This window comes from Anolis sagrei, chromosome 1, assembly GCF_037176765.1.
Source record: "Anolis sagrei isolate rAnoSag1 chromosome 1, rAnoSag1.mat, whole genome shotgun sequence".
NCBI classification, from domain to species: domain Eukaryota; kingdom Metazoa; phylum Chordata; class Lepidosauria; order Squamata; family Dactyloidae; genus Anolis; species Anolis sagrei.
Window position 1 is genome coordinate 864038 of NC_090021.1, and position 27641 is coordinate 891678.

Below are 27641 nucleotides of genomic sequence, written 5' to 3' on the forward strand. Positions count from 1 at the left end.
CACTGAGTCGCCAAGTTAGGCTGAAAAATGCGGTATAAAAATAAAGCAAATAAATAAATAAATTGTAGTTTGAAGCCATGGCTATACAGTTAGTATAACTCACAGGTAGACCATAACACACAAGAAATTAAAAACCGATGGCTGGGATTCTAGCATTCTATGAAATCCGTAATGTGATTGGGGCTGGCATTTAATTTCTTGGGAAGATGCACAATGACACGATAATTATTCAGAGTCCCAGAATCCCCTTCTTCTCCAGACTCACCGATGCCAGGAACGATGTGGAACTCCTCGTTGACCCTTTTGTCCACGGCGGTGGTGATGATGCGCACGCGGGGGAAGGCGTAGGCCACCGAGTGCACCCCCATCTCCGCCATCAGCAGGGAGAGCAGGAAGATCTTGTCCTCCTGCACCTCGTGGTCCTGCCAAAGGGATGACACCCCTGTGAGAGGGGTCAGCCAGAGGGCAGGGGGCAGCAGCCTCCTCCCCGTGCCCTGTCAGCCCAAACGCCAATCCCTCACTGCCCCTTGTCCAGACCCAAGAAGAAGCCTCAACGCACCAGCAGCACACGGATGGCCATCATGGCGGCGGCCCCCGTGGAGACCGTGCTGTCCATCAGAATGACATAGTCCTCGCCAATCTCCTTGGGCAGCCGGAGGTAGTGCAGCTGGCAGGAGGGAGGGGAGGAAAAGGAGGAAGAGGTCAACTTGTTCTCTTCCTTGCCCTCAAAGCCTCCTCCCCATGCAAGCCCCCCCACCTCGACTCTCACCTCCGGCTCTCCAGTGTCATGGTTGGTCTGGATGAGGATCTTGCCCAGGCGGATGTCCTTGCAGACGGCGGTCAGGGCCTGCTCCATGGTCTCCCCAGCACGCAGGATGGAGACGCCCGTGATCTGACCGGCGGCAGAGGGAGGGTCTTAGCCACACAGCCCACCTGCCCACCCGTCCATCCCAGGGATGCCATTAGTAAACACTGGTCTTCCTAGTTCTAGGTAAAGGCAACGTTTTTTCCCCTGACATTAAGTCCAGTCATGTCTGACTCTGGGACTCTGGTGCTCATCTCCATTTCTAAGCCGAAGAGCTGGCATCCCTACACACCTCCTAGGTCATGTGGCCGGCATGACTGCATGGAGTGCCATTACCTTCCCACAGAAGCAATACCTATTGATCTACTCATATTTCCATGTTTTGGAACTGCTGAGTTGGCAGAAGCTTGGGCTAACAGAGGGAGCTCATGCCACTCCCCAGATTCAAACCTGTGACCTTTTGGTCAGCAAGTTCAGCAGCTCAGCAGTTTAACCCACTGTGCCACCGGGGTCTCCTAGTTCTAAGGAACCCGTTTTCTTTTTAGTATCCGCTCTGTGTGGTTCAGGCAAGTCCCTTTGCAAAGGGCCCCACCCCAAGCCAGGATCGCTTGGACACCCCGAGCCAAGTGACCTGGGTGGCAGGCACAGAAGACTTGAGGCATGTTTTTAAATCTCTGCGTGTTATTGTCTATATGTGAGTTATATTAATTGTATTGTTGTATTTGCTTATTGCTTTTTTGTTTTTATTGATGTGTTGTTGGGCTTGGCCTCATGTAAGCCGCTCCAAGTCCCCTTGGGGAGATGGTGGCGGGGTATAAATAAAGTTTTATATAATAATAATAATAATAATAATAATAATAATACTTTATTTATACCCCACTACCATCTCCCCAAGGGATTCAGTGCGGCTTACATGAGGCCGAGCCCTCAATACATCAATAATAAAAGCAATAACAAACAACAGTACAAAATAGTTAAAATAAATCTCATAAACAAAAATAAGCAATAAACATTGACAATAGCACAATAATAATAATTAGGACTACTACTACTATTACTATTACTACTCCAGGCCAGAAACCATGAATGAGGCACTCTTCCATAGGTTTTTAAAATCCTTGTGTGTTACTGTTTATATGTGAGTTATATTAATTGTATTGTTTTTGATAATTGTGTTTTGTTGTATTGATGTGTTGTTGGGCTTGGCCTCATGTAAGCCGCTCCGAGTCCCCTTGGGGAGATGGTGGCGGGGTATAAATAATGCATTATTATTATTATTATTATTATTATTATTATTATTATTATTATGTTGGGTTGTATAAGTTTTGTTAGTATGGATGTATTGTTGTGAATGTTGGCCTTTTATGTTTGGAATACATCCTGAGTCCCTTTGGGGAGATAGAGCGGAATATAAATAAAGTTTTATTATTATTATTATTATTATTATTATTATTATTATTATGTTGGGTTGTATAAGTTTTGTTAGTATGGATGTATTGATGTGAATGTTGGCCTTTTATGTTTGGAATCCGTCTTGAGTCCCTTTGGAGAGATAAAGTAGAATATAAATAAAGTTTTTTTTATATTATTATTATTATTATTATTATTATTATTATTATTATGTTGGGTTGTATAAGTTTTGTTAGTATGGATGTATTGATGTGAATGTTTGCCTTTTAATGATTGGAATCTGCCCTGAGTCCCTTTGGGGAGACAGAGTAGAATATAAATAAAGTTTTTAATATTATTATTATTGTTATTATTAAGAGGGGCCTGTGCGCAGTCCAGGGAAGCCCCCCCTCCACATGGGCCTTTGGGGAACCCAGCTCTGCTCACCCGCTGCCGGTGGAAGCGCTTCCCCTCGTAGACTGTCCCCTGTGGCGTTTCCACGGTCACCGGCTGCAAAGGAGCGAGAGAGGGAGGGAAAGAGGGGGCAAAGGCTCAGGGTTGGGGGGAGGAGGAGACGCTGCTTCTGCCTCCCAATATTCCCCCCCCCCCAAATATGAAGTGGTCAGCGCTGACCTTGAGGGGCAGGAAGGAGAGGGCGTGCTCAATCAGGAGGCGCATCAGGCGCTTGGAGTAGAAGATGAACTCGTCCCGACTGGTGTCCTTGTTCCTGTGGGGCAGGCAGAGGGAGAGGGCACCCAAAGGGCACACGTGGCTTCCTCAGAGTCGCTGCCCCCCACCCACCACACCCCCGAGACGGCTGCCAGGTTGACCGCCTCTCTCTCCCCACCCAGCCCAGCCCTGCCGCTTCCTACCTGATGATGGTGTGCATCCCCCGGACCTGCGGGGTGCTCTCCAGGACGCTCAGGGTCTTTGGCAAGGGCTGGCCCTGGTGGGCGGAGGCCAGGGCTGCTCTGCGGGGGGGAGGGGGGGAGAAGAGGAGGGGTTCACAAGAGGGAGGGGCTACCAACACCCACCAACACCATCCCCCTCCTGACTGTGGGAAGTAAAGAAGTGTCAACACTTGACTATAGATCAGGCCTGGGCCAACTTGGGCCCTCCTCCAGGTGTGTTTTGGACTCCAACTCCCATACTTCCTCACAGCCTCAGGCCCTTTCCTGAGCTTAAGCGGCTGAGAGGGAAAAGGAAGGGGCCTGAGGAATGGTGGGAGTTGAAGTCCAAAACACCTAGTTGGCCCAAGCCTATAATAGAGCCATTAGGGAGAGAGGAGGCTCTGTCTTGGAGGCCCCCTGCCTTGCTTGACCCTTCTATTCCCTAGATCTACGTCACTCAAGGTGTCTTGCTTCCTGTCTGTATGTAGGAGGCACTTCCTCTTTCTTTAGTGCTTTGTTTATTTGAGAAGGGAACACCACCGGGCCCCCTCTTTGCTTCAAGGCATGAGAAGCAGCCTTAGGGACTCTTCAACCCAAGTTCTGTCTATGGATCTTTGCTTTTCTCTGAGATGTATTACCTGCAACAATGCAAGTGAGCTTTTGTTTTTCTTAAAACCAGGGCATCCTGGGTATTTCCTGCCATACACTCATGTAGAGCACTGGCTATGCCACACTGCTCTGCTATAGAAACCAAATATTTATTTATGTATTTACTATTTCTTTACTGCATTTATATATGGCTATTTTCACCCTTGGGGGGACTCCAAGAGGTGTACATCGAGTAATGGCAAAATTCAATGGCAACATAGATACAAAACCAAAGCATAATAACTCACAAGATAACGTAACTATATATTAAACCATTAAAATCATATTAACCAGAGAAGATAAACAGACATTTTAAACAATTAAAACATAGAATTAAAAGCATCTTAATATAACCTTAAAATCACATAATTCAACATTAAAATCAAAAAATTCCTACTCCCAACTATCTGACCTCCACCTTGCACAAATATGATGGAGTGCGGATGCCTTGGTTCGACAGCAGAGCACAAATGGTTGGACTAATTGGGCAGATGTGCTTTTTCTCTGGACCCTAATTGGCCCAAGGCTGGCCTGACACACCCCTGGGCACATTGAAGGAACAGAGAGAGAGAGAGAGAGAGAGAGAGAGAGAGGAGGGGAGTTCCTCTGCTCCTCGCCCACCTACAACTCTGTGTGCACGTGTGTGTACGCAAATAGCACTGCTCCCCCCTCCATGTACACATACACACAGAGAAAGAGTGGGGAAGGGGACACCAGGGAAGACCCAAAGGAGACCAAGTGCATTCCTCCAGCCTCCCACACAAGGTTGCAATGCACTGGGCACCCAAGAGACCTGCTGCCTCCCCCTCCTTCAGCCTAGCAAGTGCCGCCAGGTTCCCTACTCTGCCTGCAGATCAGCTCTGCCGCTCTCCTGCTGTCCTGACCTGAGGCCTGGCAAGAAAAGCCTGGAGGGAGGAACAAGTGAGGAGATGCAGTCTCTCTTCCTCAAGGGAACAGTGACATCTCCAACCCATCCTCTGTTTGGGTATCAGCCAGCACGCCAACGACTTAAATCACCTCACTACCTCTGAGGATGCTTGCCATAGATGCAGGCGAAACGTCAGGAAAAAATGCCTCTAGAACATGTCCCTATAGCCCGAAAAAAACCCACAAGAACCTAATCAAGAAATAGTTTTCTAACATCTACAGAGACACTTGCTGGAACACCTCAGCAAGCAAGAGTCCAAAAGTGGCAGGCTCAAACCCAGAACCTCAATCCATGGCTGATACCAAATGAGAGACTTCCTCCTGGGCACACAGAGGACTGGGCAACTTGGAATAATAATAATAATAATAATAATAATAATAATAATAATAATAATAATAACAACTTTATTTATACCCCGCCACCATCTCCCCGATGGGGACTCGGAGTGGCTTACATGAGGCCAAGCCCGGACAACAAATTACAAGATAAAACCAGAGCATAAACAATAAACAACATCATCAAATTACATCAAGAAAAAACATTATAAACACAGTCATAAAATAACATTCCAACAAGCACAACCACAATAACAATGGGCGGGCCACATGTACAGGATAAAAACAATTCAAAGACTCCAATGAGATAAAAATAGGAGCAAGTTATCTGCAGGGAAGGTATTGAACAGGCTGCACCTACGAGATGCGGAGCCAACCTTCAGAAATGGGGCTACAAAGTGGAGTCCACAACATGCGCGTGTGGAGAAGAGCAAACCACTGCAATGTACCCTGAGCCCTGCCACATGATGCACAAGGGAGGACCTTCTTGCAGCAACACCAGAGGCACCCCAAGGGGCCAGATACTGGTCAAAGGACATTTAATGGAATACCAAGTCTGCAAACTTTGTGTATGTGTGTGTATTTTTTTTACATACAATACAACTGTTTGGTTCACTCCTGACATGATAAATAAATGGAACAACATACCTGACGGTGATTTCCCGCTGCAAAAGAAAGGAAGGAAGGAGGAGCAGAGGAGGAGCCCGTGCAGCCAGGAGGAAGCAAGGCCATTGTCAGGGCAAGAAGTGGGGAGGAAGGAAAGAGAGAGTCACTGCCAGGGCTCCAACCTGCCTGTGGGGTGGGGTCTGCCTCCCCCTGCCCCAGCCTGCTTCCTCCCAATCCAGAGAGAGAGGCAGGAAGAAGAGGCCAAAGCCAGGCTGGGAACTCCGAGGCACCGAGCCTACCGGCTCCGCTTCTGGGAGGTCAGTGGGGGTGCCAAGGAAGCCCTCCCCTCGCTCACCTTCTCCAGCTGGCTGTGGACGTGCTGAACAATCAGGTCCAAGGCCACAAAGTTCTCTCCTCCTGGAAGAAAAAGAGGGAGGGAGACAGGCGCCCAGTGTGATTAATTGTGGTTTATTGTTTGATTTTATGCTGCTGTGTCGTTTACTTATATTGGCTTTGCATTTTATGTACTTTATTTTCTGATTTTTGTTGTGTTTTTTGTGTTTATATTGTGTTCTACTGTATTATTATTATTATTATTATTATTATTATTATTATTACTTTATTTGTACCCCGCTAGCATCTCCCAAAGGATACTAGAGACAAAGTGGAAGTCCTTTGGCCACATCATGAGGAGACAGGAAAGCCTAGAGAAGACAATGATGCTGGGGAAAGTGGAAGGCAAAAGGAAGAGGGGCCGACCAAGGGCAAGGTGGATGGATGGCATCCTTGAAGTGACTGGACTAACCTTGAAGGAGACCCTGGGGGTGGTGACGGCCGACAGGGAGCTCTGGCGTGGGCTGGCCCATGAGGTCACAAAGAGTCGGAGACGACTGAACGAATGAACAACAACAACAACAGCATCTCCCAAAGGACTCGATGCGGCTTACATAGGCCAAGGCCTCAAAACACAACAATGAACACCTAAAGCAAAATCAAAATTAAAAACAGATTAAGCAATATAAACAATAAACAATAAACAATAACATCGAGACACTATAAAACTGGGCCGGGCCAGAGTAATGGGTACAAGATTAAAAGTGCTGATGTGGTAGGAGATATGCAGGATTATAAAGTAAGTGCAGTGTGCGGTGTGCAGCAGTCTTAGTTCTACTAAAGTGATGGGCATGGCCTTATGTAAGCCCCCCCCCCCCAGTCCCCTTGGGGGAGATGGAGTCAGGGTATAAATAATTATTATTAGTAATAATAATAATAATATCAAGCTGTATGGCTCATCCTGTGTCCCTGACACCATATGCAACTGCAATGGCACGATGTGCCCCAGGTGCCTTGCAAGGACTCCAAAACAATGCCAGTCTGGCAGACAGGTAGAATTTTGCTGAGGTGGCCATGGAGTTATTTCCCCCTTTGGGAAGAGGCACCCTTGAAGGAGGCAGCTTCAGAACCAGAGGCACTGGTTGCCCCATAAAAGCCTAGAGCTGGAAGGGGTCCCCAGAGGCCATCAGGTCCACCCCCTGAGCAGCACAGGGCCCACCTCCCTCCCCCAAGAGCAACTAACTCCAGCAACAGAGCTCTATCCAACCGCTTTGGAGAGACGTCCAGGGAAGGAGACCTGCCACTTCTCTATTTTATTTATTTATTTATTTAGTACACTTGTATACCGCTAATATCTCAGCCTAAAACGGCGACTCATTGCGGTTCTCTAAGCAACACCTTCAACAGCTGAACGACTCTCCCTGTTGGGAAGCTTCTTCCAAGGCTCCATCGGTCAAAAGCAGGAGACCCGGTCCTCCTCTTTGAGCACTAGAGGCCTATCGATGCCTCTCTCCAGAAGCCCTGACAGAGATATTTATTGAAAGAGGGCCTCATGACACCACCACCACGCCCCCCATCTTCTCTTCAGCAGACCATGCAGGCCTGCTTCCTCACGCTTCCTCCTCTTGTGTTCTGCTCCCAGGCCCAGCGCGCCACAGGCTTCAATACACCACCACACCCTCCTTTCCTTGAGAAAGAAGGCGAGCCATTCAGAGAACCAAGGTGGTGGTGGAAGGGACTGTGAGGGCCATCCAGCCCAACTCCCTTTGCTCTGTCAGGCAGGACAAGCACAAGCAAAGCCCTCCAGACAGACGGCCACCTAGCCTCTGCTTCAAAATCTCCAGAGAAGAAGACTCAACTCAAGGGCCATTCCACTCCCAAAGAGATGGGACCTCCAGGAAGTTCTTCCTAATGTTTAGGTGGTATCTCTTTCCCTGCAATTCGAGTCCACTGCTCCATTGTGTCCCAAGAGCCACAAAAAAAGCCTGCCTCATTCACCACATTAAGTCCAATCGTGTCCGACTCTGGGACCTTGGTGCTCATCTCCATTTCTAAGCCAAAGAGCCGGCGTTGTCTGTAGACACCTCCAAGGTCAGGTGGCCAGCATGACTGCATGGAGTGCATTTACCATACCGCCAGAGCAGTATTTATTTATTTAGAACTTTTATATACCGGTCTTCTCACCTCCGCAGAGGGACTCAGGCCGGTTCACAACAACAGTATCACAGACAAGCGTTTAAAAACATTCACATCCCATAATACACTAAAATATTAAAATACTAAAATACAATCATATAATTACACTGGGGAGGTCGTCAAAATAGAATTGTACCTATTGATCTACTCACATTTGCATATTTTCGAATTGCTAGATTAGCAGAAGCTGGGCCGAACAGCAGGAGCTCACCCCACTCCCTAGATTCAAGCCACCAAGCTTTCGGTCAGTAAGTTCAGCAGCTCAGCGGTTTTACCCACTGCAACACTGGGTTAAACCTGTAATACGTAAACATGACTGTCCTGTCTCCCCTCAGCCTTCTCTTCTCCCAGCAAAACATCGCCTGCTTCCTCAATGACTCTTAGAGGGCTTTGTGTTTCCAGCCCTCCAGCGCAACCAGGAAGGCCTGGGAAGATGGCTTGAGACACTGCCCTTCCTCACACGATGAGGTTCTTCCTGGGCCCAGCACCCCATGGGAGGCACAAGGGCACTGAAGTTAGGGGTCTCTTGGGAGACCCCCGCCCCACCTCGCCCTCATTCAGCCAGCAGGCAAGCACCCCATGTATGCAGACAGGCTTTGGGGAGTAAACGGGTTGCTCCAGAAGGAGGGAAGCCCCACTCCTGACTCCCCAGGCTGTGCTTGGCGTATTCTGCTTTGGACCAGGGATGCTTTTCACAAGTGTTTACTTTAAAAAAAAATGTTCTGAAAGCTTCCTTTGTTCAAGACAAGCTGTTGTGGGTGGGCCACGTGGGGCATGTCAGCTGGCAAAGGATGAGCCACCCTCGTCCCCTTGCAACTAGCAATGACGAGCGGGGGCTTTATCCAGGCTGCCCTCAGAAAGAAGGGGCTGCAGCCAAGGTAATCCTTCCCATTAGTCTCAAGGTGCGACAAGATCCCTTTGCAGGCCAACATCCCAGGCTGATGTGGCTTTGGCTTTGGCTTCTACCTTCATAGCTCAGACCTCAGCCCCACAATGAGACTGTGGAGGCCATGCGGAAAATAGTTTGCTGCTACTCAAGAGCAGGACAAAGACCTAATGCATTCAAATTGCAAAAACAAAAACAAAAAAACGATTCTAGAGTTGGAAGCGACTCCCAGGGGCCATGCAGTCCAACTTCTGCCACACAGAAAGGCACAATAAAAGCTTCCCCGACAGATGGCTATCCAACCTCTGCTTAAAAGACTCCAAATAAGGGAGACAAACAAGAAGCACTGCTTGAATATCAAGCAAAAAGTGGGTGCTAGAAACAATATCATACGAAAGCTGACTGGCACAACCTGGGGATCACAACCAGGCACAGTGAAGACATCTGCCCTTGCGCTATACTACTCTGCTGCAGAGGAATTAATACCGGAATTATTCTTTCTGGGCATGATGAAACCAAAAACAGAAAAAAATACGGACAAATTATTGTTTTTGCTAACAACAGTGGTGAGAATTTGCTATGCTAAATTATGGAAACTAGAGAAAATACCAGAAATAGAAGATTGGTAACAAAAAGTAGTCGACACTAGAAACATGGACAGACTTACATATCTACTATCTAGATCAGGGGTCCCAAACTACGGCCCGCGGGCCACTTCCGGCCCGCCAAGGGCCCTGATCCGGCCCGTGGAGGAGGAGCGCCCCCCCCCCACACACAGTGCCCCTCCCTTGGCTGGCTCACGCTATCCGTCAGGCCCAATGGACAGCGCGAGCCAGCCAAGGGAGGCTGCTCCGCATGGTCTACTTGCGCGTAAAGCACCTCGCGAGGTGCTTTACTCGCAAGTAAGCCGCGCGGGCCTGCTCCTCCCTTGGCAGGCTTGCGCTGTCCATCGGGCCTGAGCCAGCCAAGGGAGCCTGCTCCGCGTGGTCTACTTGCACGTAAAGTACCTCGCGAGGTGCTTTACACGCAAGTAGACCACGCGGAGCAGCCTCCCTTACTCGCAAGTAAGCCGCGCGGGCCTGCTCCTCCCTTGGCAGGCTCACGCTGTCCATCACGCTGATGGACAGCCTGAGCCAGCCAAGGGAGGCTGCTCCGCGTGGTCTACTTGCGCGTAAAGTACCTCGCGAGGTGCTTTACTCGCAAGTAGGCCACATGGGCCTGCTCCTCCCTTGGCAGGCTCACGTTGTCCATCGGGTCTGATGGACAGCCTGAGCCAGCCAAGGGAGGCTGCGCTGCGCGGTCTACTTGCGCGTAAAGCACCTCGCGAGGTGCTTTACTCGCAAGTAAGCTGCGCGGGCCTGCTCCTCCCTTGGCAGGCTCACGCTGTCCAAGGGAGGCTGCCCTGGTGCTCCATGCAGTCATGCTGGCCACATGACCTTGGAGGTGTCTACGGACAACGCTGGCTCTTCGACTTAGAAATCCAGATGAACACCACACCCCAGAGTCAGACACGACTGGACTTCATGTCAGAGGAAAACCTTTAACCAGGAAAATCTTGGAAGATCCAGGGTGGGAGAAAGAACTCTTGTCTGTTGGAGGTAGGTATGAATGTTTCAATTGGCCATCTTGATTGCCATTTCATAGCCTGACAGTTTTTAGGGAGAATCCTTTGTTGAGAGATGATTAGCTGGCCCTGATTGTTTCTTGTCTGGAGTTCCCCTGTGTTTGAGTGTTGTTCTTTATTTACAGTTATAATTTTAGATTTTGTTCAGACTAGAAATAGGAAGATTTCCCATTCTCTGCTCCTGGAATTACTGCCTAAAGAGGTCTAGAAAGAACCCCCTCGAAGGGTCCTTCCACACAGCAAAATAAGATATGTGCAATGTGCATAGGAATCTTTTAATTGATTTTTTTTAAAAAAACTATAGTCCGGCCCTTCATCGGTCTGAGGGACAGTAAACTGGCCCCTGGTTTAAAAAGTTTGAGGACCCCTGATCTAGATAGTTACAAAGACACGCTGATAAAAGAAACAAACTGGACGAAAGTAACAGACTATTTAAAAGGGAAGAATTATAAGACAATAATCTAAAATAACTGAAACAAAACCTCATATGATAGAAGGAGAGAGAGTTTTTCAAATAAAGAAAAATAGAAGAAAGAGAAAAGGAAGACACCTCCATCCAGATGATTTTTCACTTTTTTATTTTTATTTTTAACTTTTAGAATATATATATTTTAACTTAACTCTTAAGTATACATATACTGCCCTTTTTTTTCTTTTTTCTCTTTATTTTATGTTACTATTTCCTACTTTTCTATCTCCTTGCAAATATTCTCCCACTTTCCTTGTAACTATATAAAATACTTAATAGAAATTACTTTAAAAAAAAGAATAGGGCTCCACAGTCACGTACGGACCCACCCTGGAGGACCATCATCCTTGGACTACGAGGTATTGCCTAAGTAAGTAAGTAATCCCTGGGTGGCAGAAGGGGGTTGGACTAGATGGCCCTTGGGATCCCCGTTTTCTAAGACTGCCGTCCTGGAGGGAGGCTTCTGCCTGGGCTCCCTCTCCGTTTGTGGGTGTTGTTTGTGACAGAGGCAAGCTGTGCGCGCAGCCTTTCCCTGCTGGCACCTCCTCCTCCGCAACGCCAACGCTCCTCAGCCCGGGAGACAGAGAACAGCCGGGGCCCATCTGCTCCCTCACAAGCCGCGCCGGCTGTTGGGCCCAATTTCCCCACATTCATGCCGTTTGAACATGTCTAATGACACAAGATGCATCTAAACTGCTTAACTTTTTCCTTCCTAAAATGCAATGTAATGCACTTCCCCTGAGATCTTTAGGTAAAGAGTGGATTACAATTGAAGGGAGATGTTGACTCTAAGCTGGAATGTGTCCATCTGAACATGAGGAAGAACTTCCTGACTGTGAGAGCCGTTCAGCAGTGGAACTCTCTGCCTTCCCTGGAGGGAGTGTGGTGGAGGCTCCTTCTTTGGAAGCTTTTAAACAGAGGCTGGACGGCCATCTGTCAGGGGTGCTTTGAATGCAATATTCCTGCTTCTTGGCAGAATGGGGTTGGACTGGATGATGGCCCACGAGGTCTCTTCCCACTCTTCTAGGATTCTATGACTGTGAGAGCCGTTCAGCAGTGGAACTCTCTGCCCTGGAGGGAGTGTGGTGGAGGCTCCTTCTTTGGAAGTTTTGAAACAGAGGCTGGATGGCCATCTGTCAGGGGTGCTTTGAATGCAATATTCCTGCTTATTGGCAGAATGGGGTTGGACTGGATGATGGCCCAGGAGGTTTCTTCCCACTCTTCTAGGATTCTATGACTGTGAGAGCCGTTCAGCAGTGGAACTCTCTGCCCCGGAGGGAGTGTGGTGGAGGCTCCTTCTTTGGAAGCTTTGAAACAGAGGCTGGATGGCCATCTGTCAGGGGTGATTTGAATGCAATATTCCTGCTTCTTGGCAGAATGGGGTTGGACTGGAGGATGGCCCAGGAGGGCTCTTCCAACTCTAGGATTCTAGGATTCAGAGGAGGGCAACTAAAATGATCAAGGGTCTGGAGAACAAGCCCCATGAGGAGCGGTTTGTTATTTATTTATTTATTTAGGGCTTTTCTATCCCATCCTATCTCAAACTTCGCAGAGGGACTCAGGACGGCACCCATGGCACCCACATCAAAACATGAATCTACAATTTAACAACAATATAATAAAACAGCAATATAAGCAGTATAAACAGTATAGAACCATATAAACAATATAAAAGCAGTATAAAAACAGGCAACAGTCAGCGGTCACCGAGTTAAACATTATCCAGGGGCAGTCCATCCATTCTATATAGGTCAGTACATTAGGAAGTCAGCCTACTCGCCAAAAGTCTGATTCCATAGCCAGGGTTTGACTTGTTTCCGGAAGGACAAGAGGGATGCAGCTGATCTAATTTCCATAGCCGAGGGGCCACCACAGAAAAGGCCCTGTCCCTTGTCACAGTTTGGGTGTCCTCCTGGACTCATCACTTACGCTTGAGGCTCAGGCATTGGTGGTGGCCAGGAGGGCCTTTGCACAATTAAGACTCGTGCGCCAACTGTGACCATACCTCATGAAGGCGGATCTGGTCAGGGTGGTTCATGCCTTAGTCACCTCCAGATTGGACTCCTGTAATGCGCTCTACGTGGGGCTCCCCTTGAAAACGGCCCGGAAATTTCAGATGATCCAATGGGCGGCAGCCAGGTTGTTAACTGGGGCTCCTTACAGGGAGCTGTCAACCCTCCTGTTCAAGGAGCTCCATTGGCTGCCGTCCATTTTCCGGACCCTACAAAGCCCTGAACAGTTTGGGACCTGCCTATCTGCGTGACCGCACTTCTGTGTACGAACCCACATGGTCTCTTCGATCATCTGGAGAGGCCCTTCTCACGCTCCCACCTGCATCGCAAGCACGATTGGTGGGGACGAGAGAGAGGGCCTTCTCGGTGGTGGCCCCTCGACTCTGGAACTCACTCCCTAAAGATATCAGGCATGCCCCATCTCTGGCAGTCTTCCGGAGGAGCTTGAAAACATGGTTATTCCAGTGTGCCTTCCCAGAATAATGAACCCTTAGCATTATGTCCTCCAAAAGCACTTTATGTCAATTTAGGACTGCTTGTATATCTCCTTCAACGCCCCACCTCCTCTATCTTGTTCATGCCTAGCATTATTTTTTAAACTTCAATTACGTACATTTGGCCCAACCATAGATTTTAAATGTGCACTGTACCTTGTTTAATGTTTATGCTATTTGTGTATGAAATTTATTTTAACTACTTTGTATTGGGTCTGTTATTGCTTGTATTGTTGTATTGTGGGCTCGGCCTCATGTAAGCCGCACCGAGTCCCTTGGGGAGATGGTAGCGGGGTATAAATAAAGTTTTATTATTTATTATTATTATTGTCCCCACCAAACACGATTGCGACAATGGGGGGACAGCGAGCAGGGTCTCCCCAGATGATCTTAAGGCCCTGGGTGGAGTGCAGTGGGATATGTTCAGACAAGTAAACTGGGCCAGAACCGTTTAAAGAGCTGGGCATGTTTAGCCTGAAGAAGAGAAGGCGGAGAGGAGACATGATCACCATGTATAAATATGTGAGGGGACATCATAGGGAGGAGGGAGCAGGCTTCCTTTCTGCTTCCCTGGAGACTAGGACACAATGGAGCCATGGCTTCAAACTCCAAGAGAGGAGATTCCACCTGAACATGAGGAAGAACTTCCTGACTGTGAGAGCCGTTCAGCAGTGGAACTCTCTGCCCCAGAGGGAGTGTGGTGGAGGCTCCTTCTTTGGAAGCTTTGAAACAGAGGCTGGATGGCCACCTGTTAGAGGTGCTTTGAATGCGATTTTCCTGCTTCAAAGCAGAATGGGGTTGGACTAGATGATGGCCCACCAGGTCTCCTCCCACTCTAGGATTCTAGGATTGTAAGTATTACAGCAAAAAAAAAATAGACTGGTCCACCTGACATGATGAGTGTCATACTTAAACAGAGGGACTGTTTTCCAACATTTGGCATCAGACAGCATTTGATGGAACCGATCACAATGCCACATTTGGAGGGAATGTTCACTGCAACCTTTTTTTTTTCCAAATTCACAAGATGCCACGGAAGACAAACTGTTCACAGTTTGCATTCTGAGGACATCTTGTCTGCTGACAGAAACTCTGAAGCAAAAGGGGGAAACAAGCACATTCAAAACTTGAAGAATGAAGGTTGCAATCTGTCACGGTAGAAACTCTTAAGTCAGAATACAATCCAAACCAGAATGAAGTGGAACTGCCTCCAGATCCAGGCAGCACCATTCAAGAGAAATATTTCTATCCTGCCTTAAAGCATACCACATCATCAAAATATAAATAAAGCATACCACACATTAAAATATAAGTTGAACATTAAAACATAATAAGCATAATGTTTTTAACACTATTTTATGATTGTTTTAATCGTTATAATTGTTGTGGCATGGAATTGTTGCCAATTGTGAACCACCCAGAGTCGTCCCTGGGCTGAAAAATGCAGTATATAATAAATCTATATAAATAAAAAGGAAATGTTTGTTTGTGGGATTAACGGAACTCAGAAACCACTGGACAAATTGACACCAAATTTGGACACAAGACACCTAACAACCCCATGTATGTCCTTCACTCCAAAAAATTGATTTTGTCATTTGGGAGTTCATTTGTCATTTGGGAGTTGTAGATTTATAGTTCACCTACAATCAAAGAGCATTCTCAACCCCATCAACAATGGAATTGAACCAAATTTGGCACACAGTTCTCCCATGACCAAGAGAAAACACTGGAAGGATTTGGTGGGCAGTGTCCTTTGGTTTTGGAGTTGTAGTTCACCTACATCCAGAGATCACTGTGGACTCAAACAATGATGGATTTGCACCAAATTCTACACAAATACTCAATATGCCCAAATGTGAACACTGGGGGAGTTTGGGGGAAATAGAATCTTGACATTTGGGAGTTGTAGTTGCTGGGATTTATAGTTCACCTACAATCACAGAGCATTCTGAACCCCACCAACAATAGAATTGGGCCAAACCTCCCACACAAAACCCCCATGACCACCAGAGTGGGCCACAGCAAGGCATGGCAGGGGACGGCTAGTCTATATAAATAAAAATGCAATGTTTGTTTATGGGATTAACATAACTCAAAAACCACTGGACAAATCAACACAAAATTTGGACTCAAGACACTTCTCAGGCCAACGAGTGACCATCACTCAGAAAAACACTGAAAAACACAGCGAAGGAGACTTAAAAAGCCAAAAAAGCAAAAAATACATTACAATACATGCGCAAAACCACATATATACGCATATACACAAATATATATTGGTGCAATGTATTTGATGATTAAGGATTGGTAATCATGGACGATGAAATTGGATTGCGGTTCTAGTTAAGAGATGCATTGGATTGTTATTGGTGGCCCAATATTGTGTATTGTGTATGTTGTTTTTTATGCTTTTTAAACTGAATATTGTTGATTGTTGTAGTGTTGTAAACCGCGCTGAGTCGCCAATTTAGGCTGAGAAACGGCAGTAATAAATAAATAATAAATAAATAAATAAATGCACATATATACACACAAACACATATACACAGAGTGGGCCACAGCAACGCGTGGCAGGGCGCGGCTAGTAAATAAATAAATTCCAATGAATATGGAATTGCTATGACATAATCCAGAGTCATAGTGTAAAGGCCAATCCGTGGTCAAATGGCACCTATTCCATACTAACATTCCTGCACTGCTCTATTTTCCAAACGCCTGCTCCCAGAGCCAGATTTTGACTCTTTTTCTAAACACTAGGAGGGAGGGGGCTGCCCTGATATCACTAGGGAGGGAGTTCCACAACCAAGGGGCCACCACTGAGAAGGAAGGCCCTGTCTCTCATCCCCACCAACCACACTTGCAAAGAAGGTGGGACCGAGAGCAGGGCGATCTTAATCTCTGAGATGGCTCATAGGGGGAGATAACGTTTGGACAGGTACGCTGGGCCAGGACCCCTTCTGGCATGAAGGAAGGTATAACCCAAGCCCTCCAGACAGATGTCCATCCAGCCTGTTCCAGAACATCCTGAGAAGCAGACTCCACTGGACTCCCAGGCAGAAGCAGATTCCACCTTTGAACATCTCTTACTCTGTCATTATGTCTGATCTCTATGTTCTGTGTATATTGTTTATATGCTTTGATGTTTTATAAATAATGTTATGTTGCTTATTTTATTGCAATTTGTACTTTTTGTATTGTAATTTGTTGTTCGGGCTTGGCCCCACGTAAGCCGTTCCGAGTCCCCGTCAGGGGAGATGGTGGCGGGGTATAAATAAAGATGATGATGATGATATTATTATTATTATTATTCCAAATGTTTAGGTGGAATCTTTTTGCCTGCCATTTGAATCTATGGCTCCACTGTGTCCTGGTCCTAGAAAACAAGCCTGCCCCCTCCTTCTCAATGGGACATCCTGTCAAGTGTTTAACCTAGGCTATCATATCAGCCTTCTCTCCTCCAAGCTAAACATACCCAATGCTCTTAGATGTTCCTCATAGGCCTTGGCAACCAGGCCCTGGACTACTTTGGTGGCCCTTCTCAGGACACCTTCCACCTTTCCAAGATGCATATCTTGAAGGAATTTGCCCAGAACTGGACACAGCATTATTTCCAGGAGAGCTCGAACCAAAGCAAAAGAGTGTGGTGGCTTTCCCTGTGATTATTATTGTTTATTTTTATTTATTTATTTATTTCCGACATTTATATGCCGCCCTTTTCACCCCGAAAGAGACTCAGAGCGGCTTACAAGATATATATACATACAACATATTATATTATTAGCATAGTACAATATCAGTATTAAATATTACTAAATTGTATTATACCATTATATTGTAATATTATTAGCAATATTACATATAATATGAATATATAATTATAATATCATATTATTATTATATTGCATTATATTATAATATTATAAAAACTATATGAATATACAATATATTATATTACATTATATATTTCTCCCTGTGGGGACTCAAGCCATCTAACATTCCACACTAAACATGTTGAAAAGATGCAAAAGTTAAAAAATAATTAAATAGTGACAAGTGTGATAAAAACAGATTTAAAATACAGCAAATACACTCAAATGGCCTTGAAAAATCATACCCCCCCCCCTTCACCCCACCCAACCTCCCTAGTTCTTTAGCTGCATGTTCCTGGGTGGCAGAGGGGTGGCCAGCATGACTGAATGGAGCGCAATTACCTTCCCGCCAGAGCAGTACCTATTGAAATTAAAGTGGAGTATCTTGCATTTGTCACTGTTGAACTTCATTTTGTTAGTTTTGGCCCATCTCTCTAATCTGTCAAGATCGTTTTGAATTCTGCTCCTGTCCTCTGGACTATTGGCTATCCCTCCCAAGCCTTCTCCAAGCTAAACATACCCAGCGCTCTTAGATGTTCCTCACAGGCCTTGGCTACCAGGCCTTGGACTAAATTGGTGGCCCTTCTCAGGACACAGCATTATTTCCAGGTGAGCTCGAACCAAGAGAGTGGTGGCCATTATTATTATTATTATTATTATTATTATTATTATTATTATTATTATTGTCTATGTATACCCTGCCTTAGACTCAAGGCGTCTAACTTTCCACACTAGACAAGTTACAAAGGTGCAAAAGTTAAAAAATAATTAAATAGTGACAGATACAGCAAATACACTCAAACAGCCTTGAAAACTCATATTCACCCCCCTCACCCCACCCAACCTCCCTAGTTCTTTAGCTGCATGTTCCTGGATGGCAGAGGGTTGCACCCTTGAGGTCCCGCCCAGCTCAATCCTTCCATAAACCTCCTGTCAAAGGCCAGCCACAAGGCACACAGTCACTGCTGGCCAACCCAAAGCAAAGGCAAGCAACGGGGATTGAGTCCAACCTTCCCTTTTGATCCAAGCTGGTCTTCCTTGCAGCTCAGCAAGACAGACACATGCCCACCCCCCCTGCCAAGACACTGCCCTTCAGAGGCACACAAAGCCAGTGACCCTCCTGCCTGACCCTTCCGTTCTTCCACTCACCTCTGGGCACCACGATGTCCGCCGCCTGCACCGTGGGCTCGATGTACTGCTCAAAGGAGGGCTTCACAAACATGCTGTACTGCTTGATGACACCGGCCACGTCCCGGCCACGCTCCATGATGTCCCGCTTCAGCCGCCGCACCAGGCGGATGTCTGAGTCGGTGTCCACAAACACTTTCATGTCCAGGAGCTACCAGGCAATAATTAATAAATAATCATAATAATAAACTTTATTTATAATCTGCCACAATCTCCCCGAAGGGGACTCAGGGCGGCTAACATGAGGCCGAGCCCAAAAATAATGCAGCATAATTAGACACAAAACAACAGAAAAACTATATCGTGACAAAATACATAAAATAACAAAATAAAATAAACAGTGCAGAATGACATAATAAAAATCAAACACAAAGGGCGGGGCGGGCGCACGGGATAAAATGCTAAAATGTTGAAACCATAGGTGAGATAGAAATAGGAAAAGTGTATACCTAAATTGTTGTAAACCGCTCTGAGTCGCCTAAGGGCTGAGAAGAGCGGTATACAAATAAAGTAAGTAAGTAAGTAAATAAATAAATAAATAAATATGAGGGAGAGAATGGGGTGGGATGGGGGGGGGGTCTTCCAGATAGCCGGAGCCTGAAACAACCCCCCTCCCAACCCCAAATCAAGCCAAAGCGCAAGGCCAGTTCCCCATAGTTCCTCTGAAGGTGGAGGGGGGGGGGTCCACCCTGCCAAGCCCTTCTCCAAACACAAGGCTCCCCCGCTTTGCCTGCTCCATACCTGCAGGAGCTCCTTGTTGGCAAAGGCCAGGATCCCTTCAAAGACAATGACGTTGGCCCCGTAGATGATTTTCTGGGAAAGGAGAGAGGGAAGGAAGAATCAGCACCTTGGAGAGGTCCTCCACGCCCCACCCCACCCCCACCCCCCAAAGGAACACACACAGCCCACCAGAGAGGCCAGGCTCAAGAGAGGAAGGCTGACCCTTTGTCTCCCCACAAATGGCACAACCCTTAAATATCTGAAGGGTCACAAAAGTGGAAGGAGCTTATTTTATGAAACCAGGAAACGAAGCAGTGGAGTCAATTTAGAAGGAAAAAAAGGATTGGGTTGTTCTACGTTTTTCCGGGCTATATGGCCATGGTCTAGAGGCATTCTCTCCTGACGTTTTGCCTGCATCTGTGGCAAGCATCCTCTGAGGTAGTGAGGTCTCTTGGAAGTAGGAAAAAGGGTTTATATATCTGTAGAATGACCAGGGTGGGACAAAGGACTCTTGTCTGCTGGAGCTAGGTGGTATTGTTTCAACTGACCACCTTGATTAGCATACGATGGCCTGACTGTGCCTGGGGCAAACTTTTGTTGAGAGGTGATTAGATGTTCCTGATTGTTTCCCCTCTGTTGTTGTGCTGTTGCAATTTTAGAGTTTTTTAATACTGGTAGCCAGATTTTGTTCATTTTCATGGTTTCCTCCTTTCTGTTGAAATTGTCCATCTGCTTCTTGTGGATTTCAGTGGCTTCTCTGTGTAGTCTGACATGGTGGTTGTGAGAGTGGTCCAGCATTTCTGTGTTCTCAAATAAAATGCTGTGTCCAGGTTGGTTCATCAGACAAGAGTCCTTTGTCCCACCCTGGTCATTCCACAGATATATAAACCCTTTTTCCTAATTCCAACAGACCTCACTACCTCTGAGGATGCTTGCCATAGATGCAGGCGAAACGTCAGGAGAGAATGCCTCTAGAACATGGCCATATAGCCCGAAAAAACCTACAACAACCCAGTGATTCCGGCCATGAAAGCCTTCGACAATACAAAAAAAGGATTCCTTGTAAACATTATGAGTAGCTACTTTTTTACGGTAAGAGAACTTAAGAGTAGAAGACAGAACTATGATTCTATGGACTGCCTTGTCACGATATAATTTATGTCATTATACAATTTTTGTTTGATTATGTTTTGTTTAATTTATTGATGTTGGGCTTTAATGTTGTTTTCATAGGCGGTGTTGCGACTCAGCTTGACTGAGTCTGAAGCTGAGCTCTGTGAGCCAGAATTCCTACAGGATGATGAGGGAGATGATGGGTTACAGATTTCTGTACATGTTTCAGACAGGACTGATGGTGGGGCTGCTGAAGGGGAAATAGCAAGTCAGTTCCCAGGGGAAAAGAATGTTAGTGAGACTGATAACGAGAGTGAATTCCCACACGGCCAGGTGGAGACGTCTTTGCCTTCTCAGTGATCCGGTCCAGCTGGGCCAAGATAAGGGGTTACATAGCCTTGAAGATAATGAATTAATGAGCAGGCAAGATCATCTACAATTAAGGTTCCAGAGATGCTCTCGTTTGGCCAGCAAACGAGAAGCCAAGGGGGCCAAGGGTCAACGCAATGCGTTCATGTCTGCGAAGGGTATTTAGCCTTGTAGCTGACAAAGCAGGGGCTGTCAGTCCAACATAGCTCTTCTCATGAAAACTTCTGTGGATTAACTTTGGCTTTTAGCAGCACGCTTCTGTCTCCCTGAGTCTGGGATTTGGGCCTTGTTTTCAACTGTTTTCCATGGACTCTAGTTTGACCATTGCTAAAGGATTATGCTTCAGGTTTTTGCCTTTGGATCTTGGGAACTGTGTCCTTGCATTTAAGCCTTTGATCTGCCTATGGATTTTATGCATTTCATCTACTCTGTTTTGATTTTGCCTTTTCCTCAATAAACTACAAAGCCTACAGCTTTGGTGTGGTCGTGTCTGGAGCAAGGTAAAAACTACCCTGAGTTGCAACAGGTGGGCTTATTTGAGATTATTATATCTGTACTTGTTTGTTTTCATGAGGTATTGAAGGTTTGCCTTATTGAATGTTGAGTCCCCGGGGAGATAGAAAGGGCATAATATAAACAAAGTGTTGTTGTTGTTGTTGAAGATCTCCTTTCTTTGGATGCCCTTCAACAGAGGTGGAGTGGGCAAATCCCCCCCCCCCCCCGCCTGCCCTTTAAACAGTGGAAGGAGAGAAAGCTTAGTTGTGAATTCCTGCCTAGACCTTCTCCCTTCAGAGAACTGTGTCGTGAAGGCAATCCTCAAAGAAGGCTGAGCGAGGCTGGTGCAGGCAGGAGCCTGAAGCCTCAGAGGATGCCTTCCGCCTTCCCAAGAAGATCCCTATCTTGAAGTGCTTTGTCCAGAACTGGACACAGCATCATTTCCAGGCAGACTCTAACCAAAGCAGACTCCAGGTGCCCACACAGTTGCTGAGCCCTTCCTCCTGGTCCAAGTGTGATTCTCTAGGACGTCCAGGAAAGGCCAGCTCCCTTTGGGCTTCCAAGGAACAAAACCCTTATATGCATGCATGCAGCCCCCCTTTTCCCCTCCTGACGCACCCATTCCTTGCGCCGGCTGTGTGTTGTGAAGTCGTAGACGGGGACTTTGACGCTCTTGCCCTCCTTGAGCCTCCGCAGGACGCTGATCAGGAGGTCAAAGTCAAAGGCATCTGGGTGGTCAAAGTTGTACTCGTTGCGAGCGGCTGCCTCTTGTTGCTCTTTGTTCAGCACCTGGGAGGAATTTGGGAGGGGGGGGGGAGAAAGGATGAAGAGGGCCCCCAGGGACCGGCGGGAAGGGGCCTGCTCAGGATGGCCACTGCACCCCTCCCCCACCCCACTGCACCTCCCTGGGAGTGGACAGCAACCCTGGCCCCACCTTGTAGAAGCTGTCCATGGACAGGAGCACCACCCAGGGAACGTCCAGCGCCTCAATAATCTTGTTGGCCACTGTGGTCTTGCCGGACGCACTGCCCCCACACAAACCTGGATGGGGGGAGGAGGAAATGGGCAGGTGTATCATTTACCCTTCTGAACAGATGTCACATTAAAATAGGATGTGCAGATTTGATAAATGTGAATAAGATATACGGTTTGAATGGAATTGTATGAAAGATGAATGAATGTGAGCTAATAATTTTGGAGACACCATTCTAAAATATTAAGGCCTGCAATGAAAAATTACCTGCTTGCTGGAACTGTAATTAAAAGTTGCTAATGAGAACTGAAATGGTTGACCTGCCATAGTAAACTGCAAACATTGATAAGAACTGTGACAAATGATTAACTGTTGAACTTTTGGGGGGAAACAGCATGTTTACATTAATCTGAGACAATAGCTCTTTAAGGTTGTTGTAGGTTTTTTCGGGCTATATGGCCATGTTCTAGAGCAGTGGTTCTCAACCTGTGGGTCCCCAGATGTTTTGGCCTTCAACTCCCAGAAATCCTAACAGCTGGTAAACTGACTGCGATTTCTGGGAGTTGTAGGTCAAAACACCTGGGGACCCACAGGTTGAGAACCACTGTTCTAGAGGCATTCTCTCCTGACGTTTCGCCTGCATCTATGGCAAGCATCCTCACAGGTAGTGACCTCATTATCTCTGAGGACGCTTGCCATAGATGCAGGCGAAATGTCACGAGAGAATGCCTCTAGAACATGGCTATATAGCCCAAAAAAACCTACAACAACCCAGTGATACCAGCCATGAAAGCCTTCAACAATACAATAGCTCTTTAACTTAAGGAAATGTTTACAATGTTAAGAAGGAAGTCAACACAAGCCTTGCGTTATCAACACCAATAAAAAAGAGTCAACATTGGTCCAGGAAACTGAGACGGAGCAAGGATGTTTTAGTTGGCCAAACAACCTGTCAGGAATTTACAACTTTGGGACAGCATCCGAAGAAATATTGTTATATAAGAGATCTTCTAACATTCCAAAACTTGTGACAGAGACACTGTTCACATGCTATGCTCTGCTTCATTGGGAAGGAGAGAGGTCGTGCACCATGGAGAGCGTCAGACCTGCTCTGGGAAAGGAGGATTCTGCACACTTTGGGCTCCTTTTCTCAAGGGAAGAGTGGAGTTTTGGAGTCATGATACACTTGCAGGGAGTTTTTGAGTTCTGTTAATCCCACAATCAGACATTACATTTTATTTATATAGATTATTATTATTATTATTATTATTATTATTATTATTATTATTATATCTCCCCTCTTTGGAAGCTCAGACATGGCCTAGTTTGGGCCCTCCCTCTCTACCTGCCTCTCTGCAGGTGTTTTGGACTCCAAGTCCCATATTTATATAGATTATTGTTGTTGTTGTTGTTATTATTATTATTATTATTATTATTTCTCCCCTCATTTAGTGAATTAGCCTATACATTTCATGAACCTGGGATTGCATTATTATTTATTTACTAACTTATTGCATTTATATACCATCCCTCTCAGCCCACAGGCGACTCGGGACGGTTTACAGTTGGTACCAAGACCATAAAATTAATAATATATTTCTTATTATTATTTGGGTGAACAGAAGCTCTCCGAAGCTCTATGTGCTCTATCTGCCTATTACAGGGAAAACCAACTGATCCCTACTCTATCTAAAACACAGACACGTGCCTTTCACCTTTCAGACAAGCATCCCAAGCTCTGAGGATGATTACCTGGGAAGGAATCCCACGGGAGCATTGCAGCGCACCCAAATCCCTGGGAGTCACTCTGGACAGTGCTCTGACCTACAAGAAGCACTGCCTGAACATCAAGCAAAAAGTGGGTGCTAGAAACAATATCATATGAAAGCTGACTGGCACAACCTGGGATTCACAACCAGACACAGCGAAGACATCTGCCCTTGCGCTATGCTACTCTGCTGCTGAGTACGCATGTCCAGTGTGGAACACATCTCACCACACTAAAACAGGGGATGTGGCTCTGAATGAAACATGCTGCATTATCACGGGGTGCCTGCGCCCTACACCACTGGAGAAATTGCACTGTTTAGCCAGTATTGCACCACCTGACATCTGCCGGGAAGTAACAGCCAATAGTGAAAGGACCAAGGCAGAGACATCTCCAGCTCATCCTCTGTTTGGGTATCAGCCAGCACGTCAACGACTTAAATCAAGAAATAGTTTTCTAAGATCTACAGAGACACTCACTGGAACACCTCAGCAAGCGAGAGTCCAAAAGTGGCAGGCTCAAACCCAGAACCTCAACCAATGGCTGATACCAAATGAGAGACTCCCCCCTGGACACGAAGAAGACTGGGTGACTTGGAAGGCGCTGAACAGGCTCCGCTCTGGCTCCACGAGATGCAGAGCCAAGCTCAAGAAATGGGGCAACAAAGTTGAAACCTTGACATGCGAGTGCGGAGAGGAGCAAACCACTGACCACCTGATGCAATGCACCCTGAGCCCTGCCACATGATGCATCAGGGAGGACCTTCTTCTAGTAACTCCAGAGGCACTCCAAGGGGCCAGATACTGCTCAAAGGACATTTAATAGAATGCCAAGCTTGCAAACTTCATGTTTTGTCTGTTTGTTGGTTGGTTGGTTTGTTTGTTTGTTACACAATGGAGGACCTTCTTGCGGCAACACCAGAGGCACTCCAAGGGGCCAGATCCTGGTCAAAGGACATTTAATCAACTACCAAGCTTGCAAACTTTGTGGGTTTTTTTTAATCTGTTTGTTTGTTTTGTTCTGTTAGAAATGTAATACAATGTTCTGGTTGCGGATGACACGATAAATAAATAAAATAGTGCCTGGGGGGAATCTTTTGTTTAGAGTGATTTGAAGTGCCTGATGGTTTACTCTCTGTTGTTTTGCTGTTGTAATTTTTGAGTTTTTTAACAAAAATTCTCCCCTTTGGAAGCCCACCCAGTGTGCCAGTCACCACTGGGACCCCCTTGACTGGCTTGTGACAGATTATTATTATTATTATTATTATTATTATTATTATTTGTCCCCTCTTTGGAAGGGCAGACATGGCCCAACTTGGGTCCTCCCTCCTTCCCTCCTTGCATGTGTTTTGGACTCCAAGTCCCACACTTCCCAGGAGCCTAGCGGTGGTGGGGGATTGTGGGAGTTGTAGTCAGGGCTCACCGATGACGAAGGCCTCCTTGGAGGGGGTTCCGGCCTCGTCGTACCAGGGGGGCCTGCCGGCGGTGTAGATGGTCCTCTTGCGCGTGCGCAGTAGCGGCGGCTCCGTCTTGGACTGGCTCGTCGTCCGCTTCCGAGGAGATGGAGAGGGAGACGGCAGAGGAGGAGGCAGGAGGCGGCTGCCCGGGAGAGAAAGGAGAAGGGAGGACGGGGTGGGTGAAGGGAGAGAGAGAGAGAAAGGCCTCCTTTCCCTGCCTCCTTCCTTCCCTCCTTCGCTTACCTTCCGCGCCTCAGGACCGGAGCCAGCCGCTCTTTCTCCTCAGGAGCCGCCATCTTGTCGCGCGTGGAGCATGACGGGAAGGGGAAAGGGGCGTGGCCCAGGGGAATGCGCACGTGCCATTCGTCGCCACAGCAGCCACGCCCCCTTTTCCCCGCCCACTGGGCTCCGGCTCCCGTCAGCCACCGCGCGCGAGGCAAGTGACAGGGACCCCTCTCGCCCGCTTTCATAGTTCGGACTGCAGCCCGGAGCGGAGTCCAAGGAAAAATGGGCCCAAAAAATACACAAAAGGGCAAAACACCCTGGGAAATGGAGTTTCCACCAGGCCTTTCGCCTTCTCCTCATTGTCACTCTCTCCCATTGCGACTATTATGGTTGTTATTGTTATTATTATTGGATTGCATAAAGTAGACTCTTGCCTGTCAATTTAGATATTACAGAAATAATACTGTTATTATAATTATTATATAGGATTGTATAAGTAGAGTATTGCCTGTCACATTATATATATATATATATATATATATATATATATATATATATATAATATTACTGTATTATTACTATTTTATAGGATTGTATAAGTAGAATATTGCTTGTTTCCATAATATAATTGAAGTAGTACTATATTATTATTATTTATTTATTTATTTATTGGATTGCATAAGTAGAGTCTTGCCTGTCACTTTAAATATTACAGAAGTATTACTATATTATTATTATTATTATTATTGGATTGTATAGGTAGAGTATTGCTTGTTTCCATAATATAATTGAAGTATTACTATATTATTATTATTATTATCGGATTGTATAAGTAAAGTATTGCCTGTCACATTATATATAAAGAGTATTACTATATCACCTCACTCCCTCTGAGGAAGCTTGCCACAGATGCAGGCGAAACGTCAGGAGAGAATGCCTCTAGAACATGGCCATATAGCCCGAAAAAACCCACAAGAACCTAGTGATTCCAGCCATGAAAGCCTTCGACAATACATTATTACTATATTATTACTATTTTATAGGATTGTATAAGCAGAATATTGCTTGTCTCCAGAATATAATTATTACTATATTATTATTGTTATTGTTGGATTGCATAAGTAGAGTCTTACCTGTTACATTAAATATTACAGAAGTATAACTATATTATTATTATTAGTATTGCCTGTCACGTTAAATATTACAGAACTATTACTATATTATTATTATTATTATTATATAGGATTGTATAAGTAGAATATTGCTTGTCTCCATAATATAATTGAAGTATTACCAAATTATTGTTATTATTGGATTGATAAAGTACAGTATTTTCTGTCACATTAAATATTACAGAAGTATTACTATATTATTACTATTATTATTATATAGGATTGTATAAGTAGAATATTCCTCATCTCCATAATATAATTGAAATATTACTATATTATTGTTCTTTTATTGGATTGTATAATGTGTCCCCATAATAGTACATAAGTATATATATTATTAGATATTATTATTTTTACTATTCTTGGATTGCATAAGTAGAGTCTTACCTGTCACATTAAATATTACAGTAGTATTACTATATTATTACTATTTTATCAGATTGTATAAATAGAGCATTACCCATCACATTATATATATAATTATATATTATTATTATTACTATTATTGGATTGTATAAGTAGAGTATTTCCTGTCACGTTAAATATTACAGAAGTATTATGATTTTATTACTATTTTATAGGATTGTATCAGTAGAATATTACTTGTCTCCATAATATTACAGAAGTATTACTACATTATTGTTCTTTTATTGGATTGTATAACGTGTCGCCATA

The 27641-nt window shown here is 45.7% G+C and overlaps 1 protein-coding gene across 1 annotated transcript in view; it reads right to left on the reverse strand.

Moving 5' to 3' along the window:
• LOC132761738 (uridine-cytidine kinase-like 1) overlaps positions 1-25896 on the reverse strand; it is a 30613-nt gene extending 4717 nt beyond the window's left edge. Inside the window, exons 1-14 of the mRNA XM_060754821.2 lie at positions 25813-25896; positions 25536-25711; positions 22307-22413; positions 21991-22161; positions 19417-19488; positions 18637-18826; positions 5957-6018; positions 5644-5660; positions 3067-3165; positions 2828-2921; positions 2642-2704; positions 770-892; positions 560-667; positions 266-422 (exon numbers count right to left, since the gene is read on the reverse strand). Of these exons, the coding sequence (XP_060610804.2) occupies positions 266-422; positions 560-667; positions 770-892; positions 2642-2704; positions 2828-2921; positions 3067-3165; positions 5644-5660; positions 5957-6018; positions 18637-18826; positions 19417-19488; positions 21991-22161; positions 22307-22413; positions 25536-25711; positions 25813-25865 (1492 nt within the window). The 5' untranslated portion in view covers positions 25866-25896. The remainder of the gene's footprint in view (positions 1-265; positions 423-559; positions 668-769; positions 893-2641; positions 2705-2827; positions 2922-3066; positions 3166-5643; positions 5661-5956; positions 6019-18636; positions 18827-19416; positions 19489-21990; positions 22162-22306; positions 22414-25535; positions 25712-25812) is intronic.
• Between the last annotated feature and the right edge of the window lie 1745 nt (positions 25897-27641).